The sequence below is a fragment of the Lepidochelys olivacea genome (assembly GCF_965140295.1).
Source record: "Lepidochelys olivacea isolate rLepOli2 genome assembly, chromosome: 8".
NCBI classification, from domain to species: Eukaryota; Metazoa; Chordata; order Testudines; family Cheloniidae; genus Lepidochelys; species Lepidochelys olivacea.
In genome coordinates this window covers 7,191,126-7,216,910 of record NC_140418.1, presented here as the reverse complement: position 1 = coordinate 7,216,910, position 25,785 = coordinate 7,191,126, and the positions used below count along the sequence as shown (strand labels likewise).

The 25,785-nt window shown below is 53.5% G+C and overlaps 1 protein-coding gene across 2 annotated transcripts in view; it reads right to left on the bottom strand.

The window, feature by feature from the left end:
* PDGFRB (platelet derived growth factor receptor beta) overlaps positions 1 to 25,348 on the bottom strand; it is a 62,742-nt gene extending 37,394 nt beyond the window's left edge. Inside the window, exons 1-2 of one of the 2 annotated variants that reach the window (XM_084637661.1) lie at positions 24,983 to 25,348; positions 838 to 911 (exon numbers count right to left, since the gene is read on the bottom strand). In XM_084637661.1, coding sequence (XP_084493787.1) covers positions 838 to 910 — 73 coding nt within the window. In that variant the 5' untranslated portion in view covers position 911; positions 24,983 to 25,348. Of the gene's footprint in view, positions 1 to 837; positions 912 to 2,681; positions 2,777 to 24,982 lie in introns of those variants that run through there. The other variant, XM_084637660.1, reaches the window with a different exon arrangement.
* Positions 25,349 to 25,785: the final 437 nt, after the last annotated feature.

Genomic DNA, 25,785 nt, shown 5'->3' with positions numbered 1-25,785 from the left:
AAGGCAACTTCTTCCTGAATTGTTTCCTGTGCCACTCCCTGTCAGCTCTTCCTTGCTGACGGCTTCCTAGCTGCCCTCTTTGCTCAGACTTGCCCCTACACACCTGTTCCTGGCAGAAGAAGCACTCTGGAACTGGAGGGCGCACACAGTATTCCACTCAGCACCCTGCCACCAGGGCTCCTAAAGCATTGCGCTCCCATTGGCAGGCGGGGTGCAGCTGGGGGGGGTCCCTTGCTGAGCTACACGCACCTCCCTGGCCCAGAGCAGTGAAGAGAGAGAGAACAATTTTTGAAGCCGAGTTTTTGCACTATTGTGCATGTTACCTGGGAGGGGAGATTCAGTGAGCCGGGGAGCCTGGAGCAAATGAATGTGGGGATACCTGCCTCATCCCCTGCTAGCGATGGCAGCTGAGTCCTGACTCAGCTTCTAAGAACTGTTCATCCCTAGGCTGGCAGAGCACCTCGGCTGCACTTTGCAGCTCTCCCCACAAGGCTGCGTGAGAGACACGCGTGTAGCCACTGGAATCCTCCTCTCGACTCATCTCACATGCATCAAAGCCCTGTAGGAAAAGGAAATTGGGCCCTGATTTGGACCAGAAATGTGTGACACTAGCCCTTTAAATATGAATGCTGGTGTGGGTGTTTGTCTGCCTGTGTGTGTGTGTGAGTGTGTGTGTGTGGATGTCTACGCATGGGACTGTGGGTGCACAGGTGTGTGTGTTCATCTCAGCCCCACTGCCCCCCATCGCCCTAATCATTCTGTCCCCAAAGCGGGAAACATCCTTGGAGAAATCATCCGTCAGCAAAGAATCACCCTCATGCCCAGCCATACGCTCACCTGCGAGGAAGAGGAGGAACATCTTCAGAGCTGGAAGGAGCATGGTGGGGTTCAGCTGCACTGCAGGCCGCATCCTGTCCAAGGCAACCCACAATTAGTGCAATGACACCAGAAAGGACTCCTAGGTCAGCCCCCATCTCCCTAACTATACTGTTACCCGTCCCTTCTCAGCCCCCAGACCAGCTCAGTGCAGCCCCCAGGTGTCTGCAGGGAGCAGGACCTTTTTATTTCATGTTTCCAAGGCATTTGGCTTGTTTGAGGATGATGACGGTCCAGGCTTGTGGAGTTTACTCCCCTTCTCAAGTCCCCCTCGCTGAGGGCCCTAACCCCACCATCTGCCCCCAGACCCCTCTTGAGACCTATCAGGCCGCAGGTGAATACACCAGGCAAAAGGACCCATCTTTGTTATTCTGACATCCCTTTGGCTGTTGACTCCCCTCTTCTGGATCCTATCCCTGGGGCGGTCTAGGTGACTCTTCCAAACACACAGGCAGGGCCTTGGCAGTGAAACCACCAGGAGAAAACTGAACAGGGGCTGTGTCAGGGCATCCCTTGCTGGCTGCCAGCATGCCAGGAGTGTCATGTTTCTCTCCAGTCTTCTGAGGCCACTGGTCATCTCAGGCCATGGTCCAACGTGAGCTTCTCTCTGTCTCTCACTCTTAGCAGGCCTACCTAGTTTCCCTCATTCTGGAGTCACATAGAGGCCAACTCTAAAGCGTCTCTTGTGAGCAGGGATTTTGCTGAGTGTTTCAGTGAAATGTGTCATGTCTTGCTCATTGTTTGTTTGAAATCTCAGTCCTTTGAACTGGACCAGCTGCAGAGCCCTGCTCTCTCTTCCTCCTTTCCTTATTCTCTTCTCCCCTTGGTCAAGGGTTGGGGAGAAAGGTGGACCCTGGGATCTTTTACTCCTGAAAAATCTAACTTTTTGTTGAAAAAACGAATAAATTTTGGGTGGTTTGGGTTTTCTTGCAAAATATTGAAAGTTTCGGAGGAAAGCAGACCTTACCACACACATTTTCACTTGGTTAAAATCCTGAGTTTCCCCCACTCCCCCACCCCCAACCCCAGTCTGGAGCCCCCTCCTGCACCCCAAACCCCTCATCCCTGGCCCCAGCCCAGAGCCCACACCCCTAGCCAGAGCCTTCACCCACCCTGCACCCCAACCCCCTGCCCTAGCCCAGAGTCCCCTCCCACACCCCAAACCCCTCATCCTGACCCCACTTCAGAGCCTGCACCCCTAGCCAGAGCCCACACCCACCTCCTGCATCCCAACACCCTGCCCCAGCCTGGTGAAAGTGAGTGAGCCTGGGGGAAAGCGAGCAACAGAGGAAGGGGCGATGGAGTGAATGGGGGGTGGGGGCTCGGAGACGGGGTGGGGCAGGGGTGGGGCCTCAGTTAAGGGGCGGTGTAGGGGGTCTCCGAAAACTTTTAAATCAAAGTGGGGGTCCTTGGGCTGCTAAAGTTTGAGAACCGCTGCACTGTACCATGATTCAAAATACCAAGGAGTCTGACCAAACCCTTCCTCCTGCTCTCAGACACAGTACAAGGTTCCCCACTAAAAGCCCTGGTGGGAAAACTGTCCACAACTCCCTGTGACAGGGAGGAGCCGACGTAGACCATCTCACCCTGCACAGCCACTGAATCCAAAACGGGCAGTAACACAGAGCATGGAACCCCATTCCCAACGGCAAGCCACCTCCTCGGTACAGCTACCTGATGGATTAGCAAGAGGTGGGCCTGCGCACCTCTGAACTTTGAGAAAGCTCAGACCCAGATCTGAACTTCACAGTTGCGCCTGATCACTGTAATGGGCTGGAGCATCTTTCAGCGCTGCTACTACCCACCTCGCAAAGCACTGGGGAATGGTGGATCTGGAGCTAATGAAGAGACAAATGCAAAGGCAGCTCTCTGCTTGTGAGGTCATTAACAGCGTGAACCCGGTCCGGAGTCTCTTTGTCAGGTCCGTATCTAAAGAAATAACGTGGTAGTTGTGGCACGCAAAATGTTGCCAACTCTGGCGCTAGGTGCCGCACCGATATGTTGCATCTTGTCCCTATGGTTGTGCCTGTGTCTGCTTGGCGTTAGAGGGAAATGGTTTTGAAATGACGTGCAGTCATCCACTGCTTTTGTTTTTCTCTCGCTTTGGCTTGAAAATAACTGATTTACCAGCAAATCCTGCCAGGTTGCTGACTTATTCAGCAACTTTCCCCAAAGCTTTATTTTTCTTTCTTTCCTGCTTCTTCAGAGGTATATTTCCCAGAGAGAGAGAGAGTCAGTTCACTTAGGGTATGTCTACACAGCAAAGAAAAACCCACATCCGGCCCACGCAGACAGCTTGGGCTGTGGGGCTATTTCATTGCTGTGTAGACTTCCCGGCTCAAGCTGGGGCCCAGGCCCTAGGACCCTGTGGGCTGGGAGTGCCCAGAGCTCTCCAGCCTGAAATCTATATAGCAATGAAACAGCCCCACCGCCCAAACCCTAGAGCCCCGAGTCGTCTGGGTTTTACTTTGTTGGTAGACACACCTCTGTGGAGAAGAGGAGTGAGATGTTGCTTAGGCTGAAAACTTATGTAACATCACAAGTCAAGTCCTCCAAGAATCTTGCCCTAATCCTGCAGCAGAGAGGGGCTAGAGAGATCGCTAGCTAGCCAGCTTTATATTTCTTAACTGTGCAGTAAAGGCTAAAACAAACAATTGGTTTTGTTCCACAATCCACCTTCAACAAGGTGTATTACTCAGATTCTAAGACCAGAAGGGACTATTATGATCACCTAGTCTGACCTCCTGTATTTTACAGGTCCCAATCTATGCACTGAACCCATAACTTCTGTTTGCGCTACGGCAGCTTTTAGAAAGACATCCAGTCTTGATTCAAAGAAGATCTAAAAACTATCACTATTAACCTCACCTGGGGCCCGACTTTGATCCTCATCCCTCATGCTGAGTAGTACTTTACTCCATGAGTATTCCCTTTGATTGCAATGGGGGTCACTCATGGCGTAAGGTACTACTTGCTACTTGACATAGAAGTGTAGGGTTGGAAGGGACCTTGAGAGGTCATCTAGTCCAGCCCCCTGCGCTGAGGCAGGAGCAAGTAAACCTAGAGCATCCCTGACACGTGTTTGTCTAACCCGTTCTGAAAAACCTCCAATGACAGGGATTCCACAACCTCCCATGGTAACTTATTTCAGTTCTTATCTATCCTTAGAGTTAGGACGTTTTTCCTAATAGCTAACCAAAATCTCCCTTGCTGCAAATTAAGCTCATTACTTCTGATCCTACCTTCAGTGGACATGGAGAATAACTGATCACTGTCCACGTTATAACAGCCCTTAGCATATTTGAAGACTGTTATCAGGAGCCCCCTCCCCTCCCAGGGCTAAACAGGCCCAGGGTTTTTAACCTTTCCTCATAGGTCAGGTTTTCTAAGCCTTTTATCATTTTTGTTGCTCTTCAATGGACTCTCTCCAATTTGTCCACATCTTTCCTAACGTGTGGCGCCCGGAATGGGACACAGTCCTCCAGTTGAGGCCTCCCCAGTGCCGAGCAGAATGGGACAATGATCCCCCATGTCTTCCGTACCACACTCCTGTTTATACATTCCAGAATGATAATTGGCCTTTTTTGCCACTGCATCACATTGCAGGCTCATATTCAACTGGTGATCCACCATAACCCCCACCTCCTTTTCTGCAGTACTATCCCCTAGCCAGCTATTCGCCAGGTTGTAACTGTGCATTTGATTGTGCCACATCCCAAGGGCAGTACTTCGCACTTGTCTTCACTGAATTAACATTGTTGATTTCAGAACAATTCTCCTGTGTATCAAGGTCCTAATACTGTCCTCCAAAGTGCTTGCAGCCTCTCCCAGCATGGTGGCTTCACAAATTTGGGTTCTCACAAGACATTTTTTGGTGGCCTCAGAGCACGGCCTCTGGCTGGTGGACATGCTGACAATTTTTCCTAAAATACTTAATTAACTTTAGGAAAAACAAATAAATATGCACGTTTCCACATCCAAGTCATTGTAATTTATTTATGTAGAGTTTTTTTCAGACTCAATAATAAAAATAATGTACAGTTGTCTCTATTCTTTACAGGACCTAAACAGAATAGAAACGAAATAAGGTGCTTTGCACGTTCTTCTCTTTTGTTGTTGTTTCTTTTGGAGGTTTTTGATTGCTGTTTTTTTTAAGACTTGCTAGCTAGTAAGTCTGCTCCCTTGAAAACAGATATTTGTAGATTTGTTAATATCGCTTTTCACATCAGACTTACTCAGCTCTGGCAAGCTGGGGGAAAAATTAAGCTCTGAATGGAGAGGTGGGTAGGGAGGCAGTGGGGGCCAAGGGCAACAGAGGGCTGGGGAAGGCAGCTGGGGCCATGGGTGATGGGGGGCGGGGTTGAGAGCCCGGGACTGGAGCTCAAAACCCCTTGGCCGGAGAATGGAACCCAAGCCCTGTGGCTGGAACCTAAAGCCCCATGGCCAGAGACTGCCGCCCAACGCCCCAGAGCTGAAGCCAGAAGTCTGAGCCCCACTGCCCCTGGGAAAGGAGGGAATTTACACTGGCTGCCTGCTCCTCTGGTGTTTATGGCTCCAGCAGGAGGCAGGGCCCAACCCTTACTGGTGTCCCCGGGGAAGGGGTGAATGCTTTGCACTCCTCCGCCCACATAACTGCTCAGGAGGCTGTGGCCACAAGAAAAAACTCCTGGTGGCCACATTTGAGAAATGCTGCTTTAGAAGCATATGCTCCACTTCATTATCCAAGTCACTCATGAAAATAGTGTACACTACCAGACCCAGGCCTGACCACGGATGAATCCACCAGCTACGTCCTCCCTGGAAGGGTGTCGGGAACTGGGCCTCAGTTAGAACACAGTTCAACACTGAAACAACACCGGTAACATTTGCCCAAAGAGCAGTCAGGACAGCGCTGTCAGCATACTCCTTTCTCGTGCCTCTGGCTGCCTTCATAGCGGGTTTTAGTAAAACTGCTGTCTGCGAGAGGGCATTTCCATTGGAAATGCTCCCCATACAGCGTACAGATGGTGACATCTCACCGACTGCAGCGACCTCGCCTTTGTTTATCCGCTCTGGCAGGGCGAGAGGCATACACAGACTCTTCCCATCTTACAGGAAATGCTTAATATCTTCTCCAGTTGCTTCACTACACAGCTGGCATGTTCTCCTTGGCCTCGAGGATGGAAAGAAGAGAGGAGGAGACACTGTCATTGAGGGAGTGTGTTTGGTTTTTATTTACATGGCGTCTTTCTGGAGGACAGAGTGTATTTTATTATCCTTATTCATCTTGCTGTCACAAAGGTCTATCTCTCTCTCTCTCTCACACACACACACACACAAAGGCTCCATGACACATGGATCCCATCAAATGTTGTCAGGTTTGACCTCCTCAAACTTAACCCAAATAATTAGCCCCAGACTTTTGCATCTGGAGATGGGAAAATGTCTCAGGAAGTGGGCGTTGTGGTGACGTGGAGGACTGCCAGCTCTGGCAGTCATATTGCGACTCTTGTGATATTTGCTCTTTTCCTCCTAGCTCATCTCCTGGAATAAGGGTGAGACCCTCGGCTTTCATTGAAACACCAACAAGACTCTAGCCCTGCTGGTTGCAGAGAAAAGTCTGTTCTCTGATCCGGGGCACACTAGTTCAGTGTCTGGAGGGCTGTAACACTTCCATCTAATCTAGGTTACTGGGCTTCGTACTGGGGTGGTGGGGTAAATTTAGTGGCCTGTGTTATACAGGAGGTGAGACTATAGTCTGGTGGCCCCTTCTGGCCCTGAACTCTATGATTGTATGAAAAGGCTGCAAATGCTCAGAAACCAGAAGGCAGATATAAAGGAATTGCCGGACTAGCTCAGACCTGAGGTCTGAGCCCAGCCCAGGCCCAGGCCAGCACCAGATGTTCCGAAGTAAGGTACAGCCCTCCCCACTCAGTAGGCAGATGTGCGGTAATTGCTCCCCATGAATCTCTCATCCTGGCTCCTAACAGAGGGCGATTGCCTGAAGCCCTGGTGCATGAGGTTTCATATCCCTTCTGCCTTCCAGCTGTGGGTGAGAACCCAACCTTTGCACCCTCTTGCCCCGGCCTGGAGCAGCTGAAAAGCTGTTGTCCACCTCTCCCGGCACCAGACAGACAACTCTCCACCTAGTGACTCCGCTCCAGGGGGCTTCTTTGGAAATTTCACTGCCACCGGTGCCCCTGGAATGAACCGCTGCGGCCTCCCACCCCGGGGCATGGCTCTGCGCATCAACCGGGAGCAGGAGGGACGAGAGAGTGGGGGGAATCTGCTGCCTTGGTCCAGGGCTAGGACACAGCTTTCGCTTCTCCCCTCCCCCAACTCGGCTCTCCTTGCTAAGCGGGGCACCGGACTCCTCGCGTGCTTCCCCGCGACTTTACAGCAAGTAGCCTTCCTCCCCTCTCTCATCCCAGCACCCAACTGCGACAGGGTGGGATTCAAACCAGCCAGACTGGAGTTCGCTGAACGCTGGCAGAGGCCTCCCCCTGCCACGGGAGATAGATGTGGCTCTGGCCACGCCAGTGCTGCCCGGCCTCCCCGCCCCATCTCTGCCCCAGAGGGCTGTGCGAAGGAAAATCGTTAGCAGCCTGTCAGGGGAGGTTTTCTGAGCTGAACTGTTTATTATTCTAAAAGAGGAATTTGGCTGGGAGAGGAGACGGGAGGTCACTCGGTTCTGGGACCCAGCCCAGGCTGGACTGGAAACGCAGGCCCTTTGCTCACCGAAAGGCACATTGTCAGCTGCTGCTGCTACAGTCCCGTAGGCCGGCGCTGAAAGTGTCCCAACGCCTCCAGATTCGCTTCTTGCCTCGGTGCTTAGTTCCAAAACCCCGCCTCCCGCTACGCTGAGAAGGGCCCGAACCGGGACCCCTGAACTAAATCCAGGCGTTGGAGATGTAGACAAAATGGGACCAGGAAACAAACCAACCTTCTTCTATACATCTGTACCATGCCCTGATTGTCATATTTTATCTCATCTCTAATCCCATCAGGCCCTCCTGGATGTTGCACACATATGCCTCTGCAGTCAGCAAGCACAAGGCAGGGGTCGCTCCTTTTGATCAGTGGGAATATTCTGCACAGCAAGCCAGCTGGATTCATGACTGCAGGATGAGATAGAGGACAGGGGCAGCGCTGGAGTTTTCCAGTTTACAAGCCCATGGAAAGGAAGGTCTGAGAACTCTGGCTAGAGCCAAGCACGGGGCGGGGAGGCGCTGGGCAGCATGGCGCAGTTGTTAAATGTTATCACAGCCCTGGCCCTAGGTCGCTGCTTTTCAGAGCACGACATGCGGTGATGGAATAAAAAGAGCTCCTTTGACCACTCTTCTTTGGATTGATTGTTAATATTACAGTCCCCAACCAAGACCGGGAGCCCTCTGTGCTAAGCTCTGCAGGGACAGGGTCCAGGCTTTGGAGACCTGACTACCTAACTAGGCAAGGCAGCCAAAGGATGGAGGGCAAACAGAGGTGACATGACGTGCCCCAGGTCATCGACTGAGCTGGAAATAGACCCCCACCTCTCTTGAATCCCAAGCTTGGGTCCCATCTGCTGGAGCATGCTGTTTCTCAGCGCTCAGGGGACCGGTTCTCCCCTTGCTTCCTGTCTGCAAGGGCGGGTTGCAGTTGTGGCTTCTCAACCGCCCTCTGGCAAATGATAGTCTGCCAAAGTCACGTCTTCTAGGGCAACGAACTTGCTTTGGAAGTCCTGCGATGGGAACTAGGTCAGGTCCAATTCCTCGCTCAGTTTAATGGTAGTAACTGGTACATCCTCTGTCTGGGGAAAACATCCTGCCTTTACTTGGAGATGCACGTGCCCCTGTTATCCGTCTCTGACCACGTTGCAACATCACATGGAGGAGTGTTATCAGGCTAGTACTGGATCACACTGATTCATGACATTTCCACCCCTTCTGGGCAGTGATCTTGCACAAGGATGTTATTAAGCCAAAGACCCCTTTACTGATACTGGAGGGACGCTGTGAGGGCTCTGGTATGACTGTCACCGAAGTTCTCTTCATGTAACGAGTAACAGGATGAGAAATTATGCTGACTTCCCTAGCGTGTAGCCTGTCTGCTCTGAACGCTAGTCCTTAGTGCTTGTACAGGGCGACAGCTTCCGGCGAAGCATCTCACACGTGGGCACAGGGGAGACTGCAAAAGTTGGGGGGCCAGGTATCAGCCAGCAGTGTGGCACCAGGCAGACAGTCCCCTGGGTTTAGTCTCAGGTTTCTCAACTTGTTTCCTGATGAGGAATTAAGCTCTCCCCCTCCCCCACACTCTGGGCACACCCACAAGGAGCAGCAGCCCTGCGTGCGCACCCACCCACACGCTCCAGCAGCCTCTTCCAAGGCATGCAGCCTGCCTTCCAAACAGGGCAGCGTCACAGACGCCGTGTGTCCAGCTTGGCTCGCGAAGGCAAACGCAGCCAAGAGGCCTGGAGCTTGCGATGCTCAGAGCATGGCCATACGCTGGCTGCCATCAGAACCAGGCCTCGGTTGAGCCCTTATGCAGCCTGATCGCAGCTGCTCCCTGGAGCTCACCAGGGCTGTGCAAAGAGCGGAGGCCTGTAGGAAGCTAACAGGAGAGCAGTGCCAGGATGCCCTAGGAGAGCCCTTCATGCCAGGCTGGCTCAGGCACAAGGGCAGGGACTCAGACGCGCCTGGGTAGATGATCTTTTCTCTGATTAACATCTGAGTGGCGTTGTGATCCTGGGAGCCAGATCACAATGCTACTCACCCACATGTGGCCCCTCTGCCTTGCCCACCGGGAAGGGGCTCCACCGTTACACCCCCTGCTGTAGTCATGGGCCGGGGCAGTGGGGAAGGCCTGGGTCCCTTGGCCCCGCCCCTCATTGTGCCCTGCCGAGCTCAGGTTCTCTAAAGAGGGGGGCATGCCCCCCCATTTAAAAGGTGGGGTGGCAATGGCCCTTTGGCTCCCCCTGTCTCCAGCATCCATGATCTCACAGCTCTTGCCAACATGAATGAAGTAAGCACCACACACAGTACTGCCCACTCCCAGCATTTGCAAATCACGAGTCTGCCCCCCCAGCCTCAAAATCAAGAGATTGGCTTAAAGTGCAGGAGGCTGAAAGTAAATGTAGGGCTCTCTTGGGTTCTAGCTTCTGGTGTCTGAGCCTTTAGGGCACAGCTGGTCCTGGGGTCCCCTTGTTGGGGGAGTGGGTATTTTGGTGCCCCTGGAGGTCTCTATTTGCAAAACAACTAACTAACCTTCCAGGCTTGTGAGACCCCTGGAAAATCTTGGATTGCAAGACTTAAAAAGGTAAAATTTGGCCACTGTGTCAGTATTTTGCTGTGACTTATAGCAAAGGGGGAAGACGGCCCAATCTGCTGCTGCTGCTTCACTGCTTCACACTGGAAAACTTTGGACCTATTTTGGCCTTTCTGACAATAATTTGGGGCCTCGTGAAGGTAGTTTTGGCGGGGGCAAACGTCCCCTTTGCACGCCCGATAGCACCAGTCCTGCTTTAGGGTGCACTCAGGTCATGTTTTCCACCTTTTCCCCACACCCCATGAGGGCTAGAGCCACATGGGAACCTAAGTGGAGTCCCAAGTTCACTCTACTGGGAAGGGGGTGTTCTGGAAGCAGCACCCTTGAACTCTGGGGGATAGGGGTAGGGGAGTGAACACCTCATATTCTGGTGAGTGACCACCCCCTCCAGCTGATGTTTGGAGTGGCGTATATGAAACCCATAGGGAGGGCCTTTGGGATGCAATGGGGGTGGGGCGGAGAGGGGCAGATGAGATGATCTTGTAGGGCTCCCAAAAATACAAATAAACTGGAAAACCATCATGCAAATCCGGCAGGTTGATAGTGAGAGTGGCTAATGCGCTGAAGAAAAGGAAGGCCACTTGTGCACAGATAGCAGCATAGGACAACGGGTGCTGCCATGCTGGGCCGAGGAAGACAATGAGAACCTTGCATGCCACCGGCCAGGATGGTGAACTCTGACCCAACCATTAAACTGTTCCTGTCCCACCAAAATCGGAATGCATGGCAATCTCTCAGCAAATATAGCTAGAATCCATCCATAGCTAGAGTCCATCCATAGCTAGAATCCATGCCATCACACTTCCGCAAAGGCAGTCCAGGCCATCTGGCAAAGGGTCGCCCCATCCCTCTCTTTTGTTATCTTCCTCTTTCAATCCCAATTCCCTCTGCTGGGCGCAAACCATCCCCTGCTTCCTCAGGCTAACCTGCCACGGGAGACAGTGACAGATAAAGAGGGGGTTAATCAGGTGTGTTTTGTTGGAATAAGAACCGCAGAACCAGGCCCCAAACCATTGGGGTTTTTGATATCTGATATTTACTGTCTGCAGAACTAAGGCAAAGAAATGAGCAGAGAAGTGGGAAGAAGCCAGGCCTCAGGCACTAAAGCGAAGCCACTTCTCTTCCTCTCGTTTTCTATTTCTAGCTCTTTTTTATGAGGTCCCAGCCTGTCTGCGATTCCAGGATCTCCCACAATGCTTTGCTGGACCCAAAATTCTGCCAAGCAGGCAAAGTACAGCTGTTGTAAATTAGCTGAAAGTAAACAGACTTTATTTTTGCTTTGTTTCACTATATCTGAGTCAGTAAGTGAGATCATAGGTGCCCACGTGCAATGAAAATCATCATATGGATCCCATGATCGGTGTGTACTGGCTCCATTCATCCACACTGGGGACTTTCCCCTGCCAGGCTTTGCCCACTGGGGCTCTAGGGGTTCTCACTTTTGGGGACCCACTGTTCTTCCTCAAACAGGGCAAGGTGAGTTCTAAAAACTTTGATCACCATGTCTTTGCAATGAGTCTCCTCATCTGCCTTGTCTCCTCCACCACCACCCCGCCTCCATGACTCCAGTTCTTTCCCACCCTTTAATCTAAATAAACCAGAGTGTTTTTTGGCTGGAACTGTCCTCAATTGCAACATCCCTTCTCTGGGGTCCAGAGGCTCCCATGACACTGCATTTACTCACAGGCCAGATTATCATCAGAGAGCCTTTTCCCAGCACATGGCTGGAATTAGGAGGCGCACACATGTGGAGAGACTGTCTTTCCAAGCCCATAAACAACTGATGATAAAACACAGAGGTATGAAATCTGAAACCAAGCCAGGGGGCCGGGGGAAAGTCCCAAGGGATGCATGGTACATACACACATGCTGAAATGTAGTTTCCTGGCTCCAGTCTAGGACATTTAGACTGGGTCTGATTCGCCACTGCTTACAGCCTGTGTAGGCATTTGCACCAGTGCAAAGTGGGTATAACTTGCTGCCATTCTGCTCAGGTAGTTTTGGGCCCACTTTGCACAGGTATGAATGATGAGAATCAGGCCCTGCGTGGTTATCTAGTACATGCCAGTCTAGCTCTTTCCCTGTTGAAGTCAGCAGGATGTTGCAAGCCTTTCCTCTAACAACCCTCCGAATTGAAAACCCCACAGCTACAAAAGTAACATCCAGCTCTTGTACAGCTATGTTCTGCAGCAGATCTCAGAGCACTGTACAAAGGAAGTCAGTAGAATTATCCCCATTTCACAGATGCAGCCAAGTCACCCAGCGGATCAGTAGCGGTGCTGGGAGTAGAAGGCAGGTCCCTTGACACCCACACCAGTGTGCTATCTGCTAAGCTACCCTGCCTCCTCTACACAAAGGGACTCCTCTCAGTGGGTTTTCCAGCGCTCCTTGATCTGCCCACAATGAACAGATGATTAGGCTCAGAGACAGATTCATATTATAAACAGGCGCCCCTTCCAAATTCCTTTCCGGTGGTGCCCCATACATACACGTGACTTTCACAGTGTGCCCTGATGAGACAGCAAAGCTAGCATAAAGGGGGTCAAAACTTGAGGGCCGAAATCTTCACACGTCAGTGCCTAATGTTTGTTAGATCCATATTTAGGCAGCTCAATGAATGCAGCCTGCTTTTCAGAGCCCACTGAAGTCTGAACCAGGTGCCTTTAATTTCAGAGCCCAGGGATGGATGTTGGTGCCTGACTTTAGATACCAAAAATGAACATTTTCTGTAAAAATTTAGGGCCAAATCCATTCTTCGAGTGACTTCACGGCAGTCAATGAAGTTATGCTACGGATGAACATAATCCATCCAACGTACAGCTCCACGTGCTAATATTGTACTGGAAGGATCGCCACTCTGGTCCTAGTAAATTTTACCCTTGAGTTAAATACCCAGCGGCAGATCCTCAGTCGACGTAAACTTATGTAGCTCCATTGAAGACAATGGCTCTGTATTGATTTACCATGGAGTTACGCCAATTGACACCAGGTGAAGATCTGGCCCCAGAATGTCACAGACATTAGAAAGGCGAGGAGGCATATTGGATGCATAAACTAGCCTTTCACAGCTGGACGGCTCATCTTAGTCACGGCTTGAGTCCCCTGTGAAATGACTTCAGTGGCCTTGGACATCTAGAAGCGGGTCAGAATTGGATCAGAATGAGGGTGGGTAATCAGGAGCGAGGTAGAGCAGTGTGATGGGAGCTGGCATGGTCATTTCCAGCATCACATGTCAGTGACATCAGGCCTTTAGTTTCCTGAATGCCCAATTAATCTCTTTCTAATAATTGATTTTACTGGTTTTTACTGGTTTATTGTACAGAGATTTCCAGTCTAAACAGGCTGGGGAGCCCTACAGACAATCAATGCAAATGCAAAGGAAAAACCATGGCAATTAGCCCAGGAATAAAACTATCTGGGGTTTAAAATAGCAGCCCTTTCTCTATACCACGGGAACAAAAGAAAGCTCAGAAGAGACATTACTGCACGACGAGCAGCATGAGAGTGGAAGGATTTAACAGTGGCAATGGGTTGGGAAGCCAGCCCATAGAGGGCCCGATCCCAGGCCCACTGCCATCTGTGGAGAGCCTCCCATTGACTTCAATCACCTTTGGATCAGGCTCATATTTAGCCTGGGTCTAGCCTTGTTACTATCAAGGCCTCACTTTCATGAGCACGAGAATACACCAGGTCAACCTTCAGGACGCAGGACCCAGCTGCCTCTCGTGCTCTCTCTCAAGGTGTCCATGCATGTCTCGCAGTAACTCAGTCCTGGCCCCCCCACTCCTGCCAAAACACAACTCTCCCAGTGCACAAAGCTGGCTCATCGGCCTGACAGCCTCTGACAAAGGCCCAAGATGAGGGAGACAACCCAAAAATAGAGGGGGAGGAGGCTTGAAATGATGTTGAGTTCCTCTCTGTGCCATGTGTAACCCTGGTTGTGTGACTCAGCATTTCTGCTGTCAGCTATTTAGAGTAACAAAAAACGGGCTGGCTCAGAGGTTGGCCGGAGGCTCACAATGAGCTGGCGTTATTGTGTGTGTGTGTGACTACCATGCCTGTCCTTGCTTGAGTGTGCAAGCTGTGTTGGCATGCCTGCCACGTGTGTGTGCGGGAGAGAGAGAGCAGGGTGTTTCAGTGCGTGGCTCGCTGTGTATGTGCATGAACATAGCTACATGTGATCACATGCCTGTGTGGACACGTGTCCGTTCAAGGAAGCTCACTGCATCACCTGTGCGGCGTTTGGGATCAGGCCGTGCCCTGCCCATTGCCCCACTCTCCGTCAGGCCCCCGGGAGAAGTAGGAAAGGAATGACCTGTTTTGGATAAATTCAGAATAAAAGGAAACATCTGTTTGGAGAGGAGCCAGTGTTATAAATAATCCCCCAGTCCCGGGGGAGGGTCGACATTCATCACCCACTCAGCTGTGCATGCTTCTTCCAGCTCCGCCTTCAGAATAAAGAACAGGTTCCAGAAGGCGCAAGGCTATTCCTGAGTGCAAGGGTATGTGGGACTGCCTGTGGGGAAAGCGTTTGCCTGTCAGGTAGGAGGAGGGGCTGGGGATGGGCCGGGGACAAAGACTGGGAAACGAGGGCTGGAACAGTTCGGAAGAGGAGCAGCACACGCAGGACACCTAGAGCAAAGCGGATGTGGGACATAGCTCTGCCATTGCTCCCGACTGATGGATGACGCCTGCCTCTTCCACTCGTTCCAAGCTCGGTCGTCTTCTGCACAGTGACAGCCAAATCCTGAGGCGCCCAGCCAGTTTGGATGGTGGTGACGGGGACTTGACGAAGGCCATGAAATCCTGCTTCACTGGTGACCTAAATGAGGATTTATAAGCAGAGCTCCCAAGGCCAAAGAGCAGTGCGCTAGCCACCTCCCGTAGTTGGCTAGAAGAAATCAGGCCCTGGCTATCCCGGGGGTCACTCAATTCCAATACAAAACCGATGGAGACATCAGGCCCCTCCTGTCTTCCTCACCAGTTTTCAACACACCCAGGGCCCCCTGCGTGTGCACAAGAGGGTTTGGGGGAGGGCCCACAAGGAACCTTCCCACCCACTGCTTGTGCCCCTGCCTGGGCCAGCCAGACATGGGTGGGGAGTCCATGCTAGGCTTGTGACAGCAGAAGAACTAGCCTCTCCAAAGGACATGGGGAGAAGTAAGGTGGGGATGGGGCCAATAGCCCTGCTGCCCTACTGTACCCCAGCCAGCTAGGCTGAGGCGGCAGGAGGGAGGTGGGCAAGGGGATGCAGGCAGCACCCTGTCAGTGGTGGTTGGAGTTCCTGGTCCTGATGGTTTGTGGTAACTCGGCCGGAGTTCTGTCAGGGACTCTCTGTGCTGACCCTCTTTGTCCTCTTTCATTGCAGCCGATGGCTTAAAGCCACAATCAGGCCTATACTAAAGATAGATGCAAAAATATCTGCTTCCATGTAATGGAAAGGAGGAACAGCTCAATAGCACTGAATGAAGTATGAGGCTGGGGCATTCTAACCCCAGCTCTGACATCGAGTCCCTCTGTGGCCTTAGTCAAGTCACTCCATCTCTTTCCCCCAGCTCCCTCCATGGGGATAAGAACATTTGCCTGCCATCATCAGGATGGAGTGCTTTCAGCTGAGCCTAAGGACTAGCCAGCCCAGCCTTCAGGAAGTTTAATAAGCTCAGCTGGGTTGCTGCTGGTCTGCCTGATTGGCTGAGGGGAGCAGGCAGGCCTGCTTTTAAGATCAGCAGCAGTTTATGCCTGCAGTTGTGACTACTCCTGAGCCTGTCTTGTTCTCAGCCTTGCTCCAGTCCTGCTTGGTGCCTGACTCTGATCCTCGGCACAGATCCTGGTCGCTGGCTGCTGCACCTGGCCGCTAGGCCTGGCCACCCACACCTGGTCCTGACAACTTCATAGAAAATCTGTGCTGGTTAATTAGTGTTTGCAAAACAATAACTATGAAATAAACCAGAAAGTGCAAAACTGCTCCACTGAGTGGGAGCCCAGCAGCCTCCAGACCTTGGGCTTATTTAGGTAATTGGTCCTTGCAAACATCCCTACAATGCTGGTGATTAACACTGGCCACAGCACAAGCTGCTGGGCTCCAGCTCCCTCACAGCCGGAGGCTAGGAGTAGCTCAAAGATCCTCTTCCACTCCTCCATGCACTTCTTAGATACAATGAGTCTGTTCCACTTAGGTATATAGAGGTGCGATGCATAGGTGCTGACTCCATGGGTGCTCCAGAGCTGGAACACCCACAGGGAAAAACCGGCAGATCCCTGCCCCCTGCCCCAGCTCACCTCTGCCTCCGCCTCCTCCCCTGAGCATGCCGCTGCGTCCTGCTCCTCCCCCGTCCCTCTCAACGCTTGCGCCGCGAAACAGCTGTTTCACACGGCAAGCTCTGGGAGGGAGGGAGAAGGAGGAGGAGGAATGCAGTGTGCTCGGGGAAGAGGCGGGATGGGGGTGGGGATTTGGGAAGGGGTCCAATAGGGGCAGAGAGGGGGCGGAGTCAGGGCAGGGGACGGGGCGGGGGCGCAAGCACCCACCGGCACCAACAAAAGTTGGCACCTGTGGTGTGATGGGAGAGAACAGGAGTCAGCTGTAATTTGGGGTAGGAGGGATCTGTGAGAAACAGCTTTGCAGGCCCATCCCTGTGTGCTAAGGCCAGCGCTGAACTCTCCCAACCGGGAGACAAGCCAGAGAGACCCACAAAGCTTCATGCCAGAGAAAGTGACCTGTTATCAGGGCTCAGAGCAGCCATCCTTTCATCTCCTTGCTCATCTCTTCCCCCCCCCACCCTTTGCACATCTTATCTCAGTGCAGTCTTCACTACATCCACTCCATTGTGAAAAAGGAGCTAGGAGACACTGGGTATCAGATTGAAGCGGTGAGTAAGGCTGGAACAAAGGTGGGATGCTGTCTCTGTTACTCTGACTGTGCAGTTGGCTGGCTTTAGAGAGGCAGACAGATGTTTTCTTGCTGTCAAATAATTCTGTGGCTTGCAGGAAGCTGTGATCTATCCTCCTGCAGTAATTAAAGGGAAATGCCATACTAAGGAATACAAGAGGAAAAAACCCATGCTCCTGGTGCGTAGGAGTCTTTCCTTCAGCTGCTCGGATGCTGTCCTTTCAGCATGGCCATTGTGGCAAAGTTTAAGTCAGGGTGGGATCCGGAGAGCCATCCATGTACTGACTGGCTGCAAGTTATTTACTAATTATAAACAGAGAGGGCCTGGGGGATGTAGCGGGAGATGATGCCAAAGAGGAGAGGGAGAAAGAAAAAATATTCCCCTTCCCCTTACGTTCCTCTCTGAGTTTTCAACACCCCCCGCTGAATGGAACCAGGGAGCTCCTCAAAGCCCAGGGACAGAGACATCTCTGAGCCCCAAAAGTGAAACCCACATAATGCAGTGAGCAGCTACCAGGGCATTTTCCCAGCACAGCCAAGGGAACCAAGGAAGATGAATCTGCCTCTAATTTGAAAACACAGTACTAGCCAGGCACAGAGATGAAACAGCTCCAACGAAGGCGTTTGATCTTCTATTCTCCACCATCTGCGAAGGACCCAGGCTTAACTGCTTAGTTATGGAGCTTCTTGTCCTTCTGCCCAGGATTAAGCTGCTCTCCAGATTTGAGGTCGGGGAGGAATCTCTTGGAAAGGGCTTCGGGGGCACTTTGCCTGCTTGTGGAAGTGTGATCAGGGCAGCTTCTTGTGATTGCAGAGGCTGCAGCCAGGAAGGGAACCTAGGGGGAGGTGCAATCAGTGGAACACGACCCCTTCCCGCTCTTCTTCTCCTGTAGCATGGCTAAGTGGCTAGGACACCAGAACCAGGAGACCCGGGTGCTGTTCCTGGTTCTACCAGTGACCTAGGTCAGGTCACTTCCCCTCTCTGTGCCCCTCTTTTTCCTCCCACTCTTTAGAATTTGCATTGCACTAGAACCTAGAAGCCCCAGTAACGGGCCGGGAGCCCACGGTGCTGGGCACTGTACAAACAGAGACCATTAGGACAGCTGCTGACCCGAAGTGTTTTGCTTCTCTTGTAAGCTCTCCGGGGACGAGGACTGCCCCTCACTCTGTGTCCGTGCAGTGCTCGACATACTAGGGCCGGTAGGTGCTATTGTAATACAAATAATTAACGATAATAGTATGTCTCAGTGCAAAGAGGTAGGTGGAGATACTCATGGGACATCACTGGGGTGCAGGGTAGACCCTACGATCAGAGGTGTAGCAGTGATCAGCAGATTAGAGAGTGACAAGAAAGGAGGGAGCGGAACGGAACAGAAGATGAATACCAGGTATGGTGCTGAGGGCCCTCGCTGAGCTACGCAGTGTAGCTGACACACTGATTGGTGGTGCCCAGAGAAAAAAATAACACAGGGTAGGAGGTGCAGGGCTAAATGCTACAGGCAAGGGATGGGAGTGGATGGTCTTGTGGTTAAAGCACTCAGTGGGACTCAGGAGATCTGGGCACTGGCCCTGCTCTGCCACTCACTCCCTGTGTGACCGTGAGCATGTGGCTTCTGCCCACCCTCTCAAAAGCATAATGCAACATCGACGTGCGTGCAGAAGTCTGACACAGGTGTGTCAGGAGAGGGTGTGCAAACACCCCTCACTGGTGCAGCTGTACTGGGGGGAGAGGGGTGCACACACAAGTCAGGCCCGGGAACAAGTGTGAGACTGTGGACCCTTGATCTCTCTGTGCCTTGGTGCTGCTATGTGGAAAAATAAGTGGGGATGCAGTGAGGCCTCATCCATTCGTGCTTTGAGCACTCCGAGAGCTCCTAATGGGAAGTGCCATAGACACACGAAGTGATACCGTTGGAGGCATTTGTGCCTCGGAACATCTGCTCCGAAACCAGTGGGGATGAGATTTCCTGCCGATTGGACCAGTGCGGGGGTGGGGGGCGGGAATTGTTCCCTTCAGCTCTAGTCGCTGCCTTGGAGAAGATGGGAAAGCAAAATGGATGTAAGGGTGGCAGGGGACGGGCAGCCCCTAAGGGGAACATGCATGTTTGGACGGGGGGCAGTGGAGGGGAGAGGAGAATCCCATGAGGAACTGGTGACTCGACCTTCTGGGACGCCCACGGTCAGACTGGAGCATTGCACTCACAGGATGGAAGAGGAGGGTTTTGCTCACTGAGTAGCTGGTGGGTCAAAAACTTCCCACAGCTTCACACAAGAGACCGGGGTCAGTTTCATCCCCTGCATAACTCTGCTGACCACCTGGCCCGGAGCCAGAGCTCCCCAAGCCCCTGAAACAATTAGCTTGTCAGCAGCTCCATCCCCATCAACCCCTGATGCTCGCACCGCTCCTGGGGAGCTGCATACTCCTTAAGCCTCGCTGTCTTTCTGGGATCCGAAAGCCACAGATCGGAAAAGGGGAAGGAGAGCCAAGGCCTCCTCATTCCAGGCCTGGCAGTCTGACAGCCACAGCCGCACGCAAAGATTCCTGCTCTCTTGCAAAATGCCAAGCAGCAAACCTCCTGCCGGCTCAGCAGGAAGCTGAGGTCAGACCCTTGCGATACAGCTGCGCGGAGCTGCGGAGGCCCCCCCACCCCTTCTTACAATCATAACATTTTGAAGGGGCGCCCCACCCCTTCTTACAATCATAATATTTTGAAGGGGCGCCTACCAGGCAAACAGGAGAGCAAGAGGGGACAGACAAAGAGCGGCAGAGAACGACCCTGGGTGCATCTGCCAGGAGGGTTAGGCAGCTGCTCTCACAGGTCCTCCCCCCCATGGACACGATCCACCCCTGCTTGCTGGGGGCACCCTCAGAAAGGCCTCGAAGGAGTCGAAGAGATTATCTCAGCAATGTGACCCCAGTCCTGCCAACGCCAAGCTCAGCCTGAAGGGCAGCAGGAGTGGCAGCGAGCAAGGGGTGCCCACCCGTGAGAAATGATAGGCACTTCCACTAGGATCCCAGTGTGTTAGGGGCACTAGAGGTAGCTGGTGATGTCCCAACACTCACTGATCTCCACTCTTGGCTGCAGGAGGTGGGAGTGCTCCAAGCAAAGCTCTTGACCCACTCCCCAGCAGCACAGGAGAGCAGGGCGGGGAGCCCAACCACTGGAGCGTCGATCCTCTAGATCTTTAGTTTCATGGCTCCAGCAGACGTGATGGAGACCTAAGTCACTGGAGCCGCAACCCTTCGTGGATGCGGGGGGCTGGGGAGCCTGTCCTTTATAACCTGGAAATGTTTCCTCTTCTTTCAGTGCCCCCGTACAGGGGCAAGGGAGCTGAGACCCTGGCATTCCATTCTTCTCGTCCCACCACTCTAATGCCCTGGGGCCTCAGTCAGGATCAGGATCCCATTGCTCTAGGTGCTGTGCAAACAGGCCCTGCCCTGAACAGCGGCCAATGGCTTTGGGAGGACACTAATCTGAGCTGGATTTCCATGCGTTCCTGGGAGAGTCCGGCTGCAGCCAGCTCCCCAAATCTACCTTCTCTTCTCAGCCCGACAGACACAGCTTTGAGAATGATCAATATGCGTTCCTAGGCCTGGAGGATTTCTCCTTCCTAAATAAAGCCACATCCATGTTCTCTTGAAAAGCTCCCAGGCTGGAGGAGAAAAGCTTGGCAGCTGTGTGCAAGAGAAATGGGGGAGCTCTGAAAGGTGGTGGAAGCTCCCAACCCCCTAAAACAAGTGGGGCTTCTATTCTGCAACCGGTTTCCAGGCACATAAATTGAAACTGAAGTGACTTCCAATTCGCAAGGGGTGAATGCGCCTTCAGGGAAAATGGCTTGCGATGGTGTATTTTCTCCTGGCCCCAGTTCAGAGAAACCCACAAGCAAACATATTTTTTGTATAAATAAGACAGTGTGTCTCGCCAGTTAAAGCAATTCAAACATGAATGTAGCAATTTAATTGGTGCCAATTACTGTGTCTCGGTAACATTAAGATTTCAGTCACAGCCCCTTAAAGTGCTGGACAGGCCAAGAATATGAAGGCAGAGAACCCAACGCGCAGGGCACAGCGGCAGGAGACAGGCCTGCAAAATCGATCAGCTGGCTTAGGTTGCCTGCCAGCTCTCTGGCTACCGAGTGTCGCTAGTAAGGGATAAACCCCCTTCTGGGCAGGATAAAAGTCCATCTGTTCCATGAGGTGTTGGAACCAGATGCCTTGGGAACCAGGTTTTTGATCCAGGCCTGTCTCTGCTCCCAAAATACAGGTACAATGCACCATTGCACTTACCCATCCGCACACCCTCCAAGCAGGGCTTTGTTCCTGTTCCCATCCCCACCCCCCATTCCAGGTTTTCTCCAGGGGCACAATAATGGGTACTCTCGTGCTGGGGAGAGGTGGGCGCACCTAGGGATGTAGGAGACCTGGCGTGATGGGTGTAGGCAGATGTGATGCTCGGAGGCGGGCGTATGCCATGGCAATTGGGTACACGAGAGGCATAGGAGAACAAACACCCCAGAGGGACATATGTCATTTACATCACCCCGCGCTGAATTTTAGTTGCCTGCAGGCCTCATTTCTTATGGGGACTTGCCGGTGCACCGGCCTTTTCAATGACAATCTGCTGACTCCTTATGCAACTATCCTCATTCTTATTGATCTCTGACCTTTCTATAGCCCCCTGGGAAGGAGGGCAGTGCCCAGCCAGCAGGGAGCACTCTGCACAGTGCGGGAGGAGCAGCACCCTGTGAGTGGGACATTACGTCTGTGCTGCAGGGAGGGGCAATGGACTGGCAGCCTCTGTGCATCTTTCAGAGGGCGAAGCTCCACCCCGACCTCAGCACTTCCTCTCTCTCCACGCTGTCCCATCTGCCCCTTGTCCTTTCTCTTCCAGTTACTGCCCCCTTCGCTGGGCACTGGGGGCTCTCAACACACACCATGCAGCACAGCACTGCAAGGTGCAATTTGCTCCTGTCGCTGAAATGTTGGATCGAGGCCCAGGAGAGATCTGGGGTCAATTTTCACCTCTGCCACAGGCTTCCTCTCCGACCTCAGGCAACTCACTGACTCTCTGGGCCTCAGTTCTGCATCTGTAAAATGGGGATACTAAAACCTTCTTGGTATGCTTAGGCTGGGAGCTCTTTGGGGGGAGCTCTCCTGTCTCCTGCTGGGTGTATATGTCACATTAGTACAATGGGGCCTGGATCTTACTGGGGGCCTCACAGTGTTAGCACAATGAAAATAATAATGATCAAGTTCAATATATTGCTGGGTTCCAGAAAGACACTGCAGCTCCAGACCCGGACAGTCCCTGCTGGGGGGATTGGAAGCTGAGGGGGCCAGAGGGGTGTTTGGTTCAGGGAGCCTAATTAGGCATTTGGGGGGTGGGGAATAGCAACCAAAACCAGCTTCATTATGTCCTGTTTGCCAAGCAGAGCAGAAGGAGCTTTCTGGAGTGGTTCCAGCTCTTGGGGAAACAATACGCGGTTTATACAATCCCCTCAAAGATCCTCTTTGGGATTTCGTCCCCTTTGTTTAAACAAAACAAACAAACTCCCAGAGGCCTTCACTGACATGAGGTTGACAAAGCCAGAACAATCCCAGCCTTCAGGCGGACTCGGGGACAGAGCTGGACTCCATGGAAGTCAACAAATGGGGCCAGGATTTGGTCCAGCTCACAGCAGCGGACTCCCACTCTTCCACTTACCCCTGGAGGGGTAGCTCAGGGCAGAGTGGAGCCTGCAATGCTCAAGTACAGTAGGTAAGAACCAAACATCGCCCTGCACCATGGGCCTGAGACAGTCACCACCTCACAAGCCCCCCCAACCCCGTCCAGTCTAGGGGTTTCCCGTTGAAATCAGTAAAATTACTTGTGTGAGTGAGGCCCACTCACCTGAGTAAGGGCTGTAGGATTGGGCTCAAAGAAAATGCTCCCCATCCGTGCTGCTGGGCTGATAACCAGCAGACCCTCATCTCAGCGCTGTCATAGGCATGGCTGTCCTGCCCAGGGATTTCTGCCCTGCAGGAAGCACTAATTCTCTTGGCTAATAACCTCAAATGGCTGCAGGTTGCGATGGACGCTCCATCCCGCGTCATGGCCTGTTCCATGTTGTCCAGCCCTCATAGCCCTCGGAAAGTCCCAGCCTAGCATTAATAACCCTCTGATGTGAGGATACAGAGTAAATGTGGCCACCTTCCCATCAGCTGCACCCAAGGGCTTGCTATTCATTCAGGAAGCCCTGCCTGCTTCACAATCTCACTGTCAGAACATCTCAGCCTCCTGGCCCTCTCTCGCTGAAGTAAGTGCCCGACTCCCATTGAAATGGGGGGGGGGGGACACTGGAGCTGGTGCTTCACAGCTTTCCATGAAGCAAGGCCTAAAACTTGCCATTACTCTGGAACGGCCCCCCTTCCATCACTTAGATGCGTGGTGCTCCGTTGTAGAGCCAGGCTAGACTAGACTGAATTTTGTGGCCATTGACCAAAGCTCACACTTAAAAACATAACTCGGCCCTCTCTGTAGAACCAGGGTGACATCCCTGCTTTAGAGTACCAGAGGATGGCCAAGGGGCTACAGGCTTCCTCCCACTGTGCCCCATCAATGTGACATTGATGGTAATTCAGTTGATGGTAATTCAGTCTCGGGGTCCCATTCAGACTCCGGCCTCTCAGCTCAGACTACCAGCAAGCATGTGACTGGTGGTGGTGCTCTGTGTGACCTGAGCGCCTATCTCCAGTAAGAACTGGACTAAGACCCCAGCTCCCGCCCCAGAGCGTGCTAAGCAGCCATCCTGCTGGGAGAGATGCAAAATAAATGCCCAGAAGGTGAAAGGCCACTGCCCATCTCCTGAGCCCTCCTGTCCTGCTGCAGAGGAATTTCTCAGCATTGTGGTTACCTTTCCATGACCCAGTCCTGGAGAGATGCGGCTCAGCAGCCAACCACGCTAACCTTTGCGATTGCTCCCTCTGCTTTTGCTGCCATCCCGGGTCAGTGTGGGCTGCGCACAAGGCTCATGGGGGAACCAAGCCCTGAGCCCCTGAGGCCGTGCTGCCCTTGGATAAACCAGCCAGATTTGCAGCCGTGCCAGTGGGAACCAAGCCCTGAGCCCCGGAGGCCACGCTGCCCTTGGATAAAACAGCCAGATTTGTAGCCCTGCCAGTAGATGGACACGCACTGGGGAAGGCTGACCTTGCCCTGTCACCAGCAGTGCCCAGAGTGACCCAAGGCCCCCAGGATCTGAATCGGTCTGTCCTGCTAATCCAATCTACCTAGACATTACTCCAGCATCCAGAGCCTTGTTCTCCCAGGGCCCAGTCCCTGCCCTACAATAGCAAAGGGCTCTTCCTGGGCAGGGGCAAAACGATGCGAAGAACATAAGACTGTCCAGGGGCGACTGGGGTTTGCAAGGACCGAGCAGCAAGGCAGGAACCCCCTGGCTTCCCCAGCTCTCTCGGGACTAACTGCCCCACTTCAGACCTGCCCCCTGCGCTCAGACGTGCGGGCTGCGCGTCCCTGCAGCTCGGATTGCTGCTCCCGCCCGGGGCACCCCCAGCGGGCTCTGCAGGGGAAGCAGCCGCGCTTTAAAGCAGCGCCGAGCTCGCTTCCCCGGCCGTCCGGGCGGGATGCTGCCCCGCCCTGCAGCCCCCCGGCCTTTCCCTGGCAGCTGGGCGCTTGGCAGCACATCTTAGGACCCGGAGCGAGGGCCAGGTGCGAATCCAGCTGCCCGGGCTGGCTGGAGTTCACTCGCTTCCAGGCTGGGCAGCGGGGTCCCTTCCTCCCCCTTCCCCGCCAGCCGAAAGCGGCTCCCGGCCGCGGGGCTGAGCGCGGCCCCTTGGCAAAGCGGGCGTGAGCCCAGCCCCGCTGCCCGCCTCGCCCGGCGGGATTTCCAGCCCCAGAGCGCAGCGCAGCGCCGCGGAGCTCTCCCGGGCGCGCAGCTTACCGTGCGCGGGGCTCGCTCCCCAGCCTCCAGCCGCGAGCGCTTCCTCTCCCTCCTCCTCTTCTCCCGCTCGCCCTCCTGGGCAGCGTCCCGGCCCCGGCCCCGGCCCGCCGCCCGCCCCAGCGGCTCCGTTCCTCGCAGCTCCCGGCCGCTCTGCGCGCCGCAGGGGCGGCCCGCTCCCCTCGAGGCGCCCTGGCTTTGCCCCTAGCGCATCCCAGCGGAGCCTAGAGCATCGCCGCGGGCCGTGCGCCGGGGTGGCGGGCCGTGCGCCTGGGGGGCCCGCCGCGCCGCGCCGCGCTGCGGAGAAACAGCCCGGCAGCCGGTGGGGAAAAATACAACTGGAAAAAAACACAGAACTTGGGGGGAGAGGCTTTGGTCCAATAGGCAAAAGGCTGGAGCCGTCTTTAAAACTTCTTCCCTTCCTGCCCCCGCCCCCTGCCAGCTGGAGCCTTTTCCAAAACTTTCGATTCAAAACAAACGAAAAGGAACCGAGCTCCAAGGGGGAGTTTCACTGAGAGCTGCGGGGGGGGGGGGGTGCCGGGGGAGGGCTTGGACCTGAGCTCTGCCCAGCTCAAAGCAAAACAAAAGCGGAGACAAGCACCCTGCCTTTCCTCCTTGGACTTGAGGAAACAGGAATGGGCTCAGCTCAAGCTCTCTCTGTCTGCTTTCAGTTCTGGCCTTTCTCCCTGTAGTTTGTTCAAACCTCCCCCCGCTTTCCATTTTCCCCCCTTTCTCAGGATATGAGGGGATGTTTAGAAAATCCACTGCCCACGCCAGCAGCTGACTCATGGTTTTATTAAAGAAGG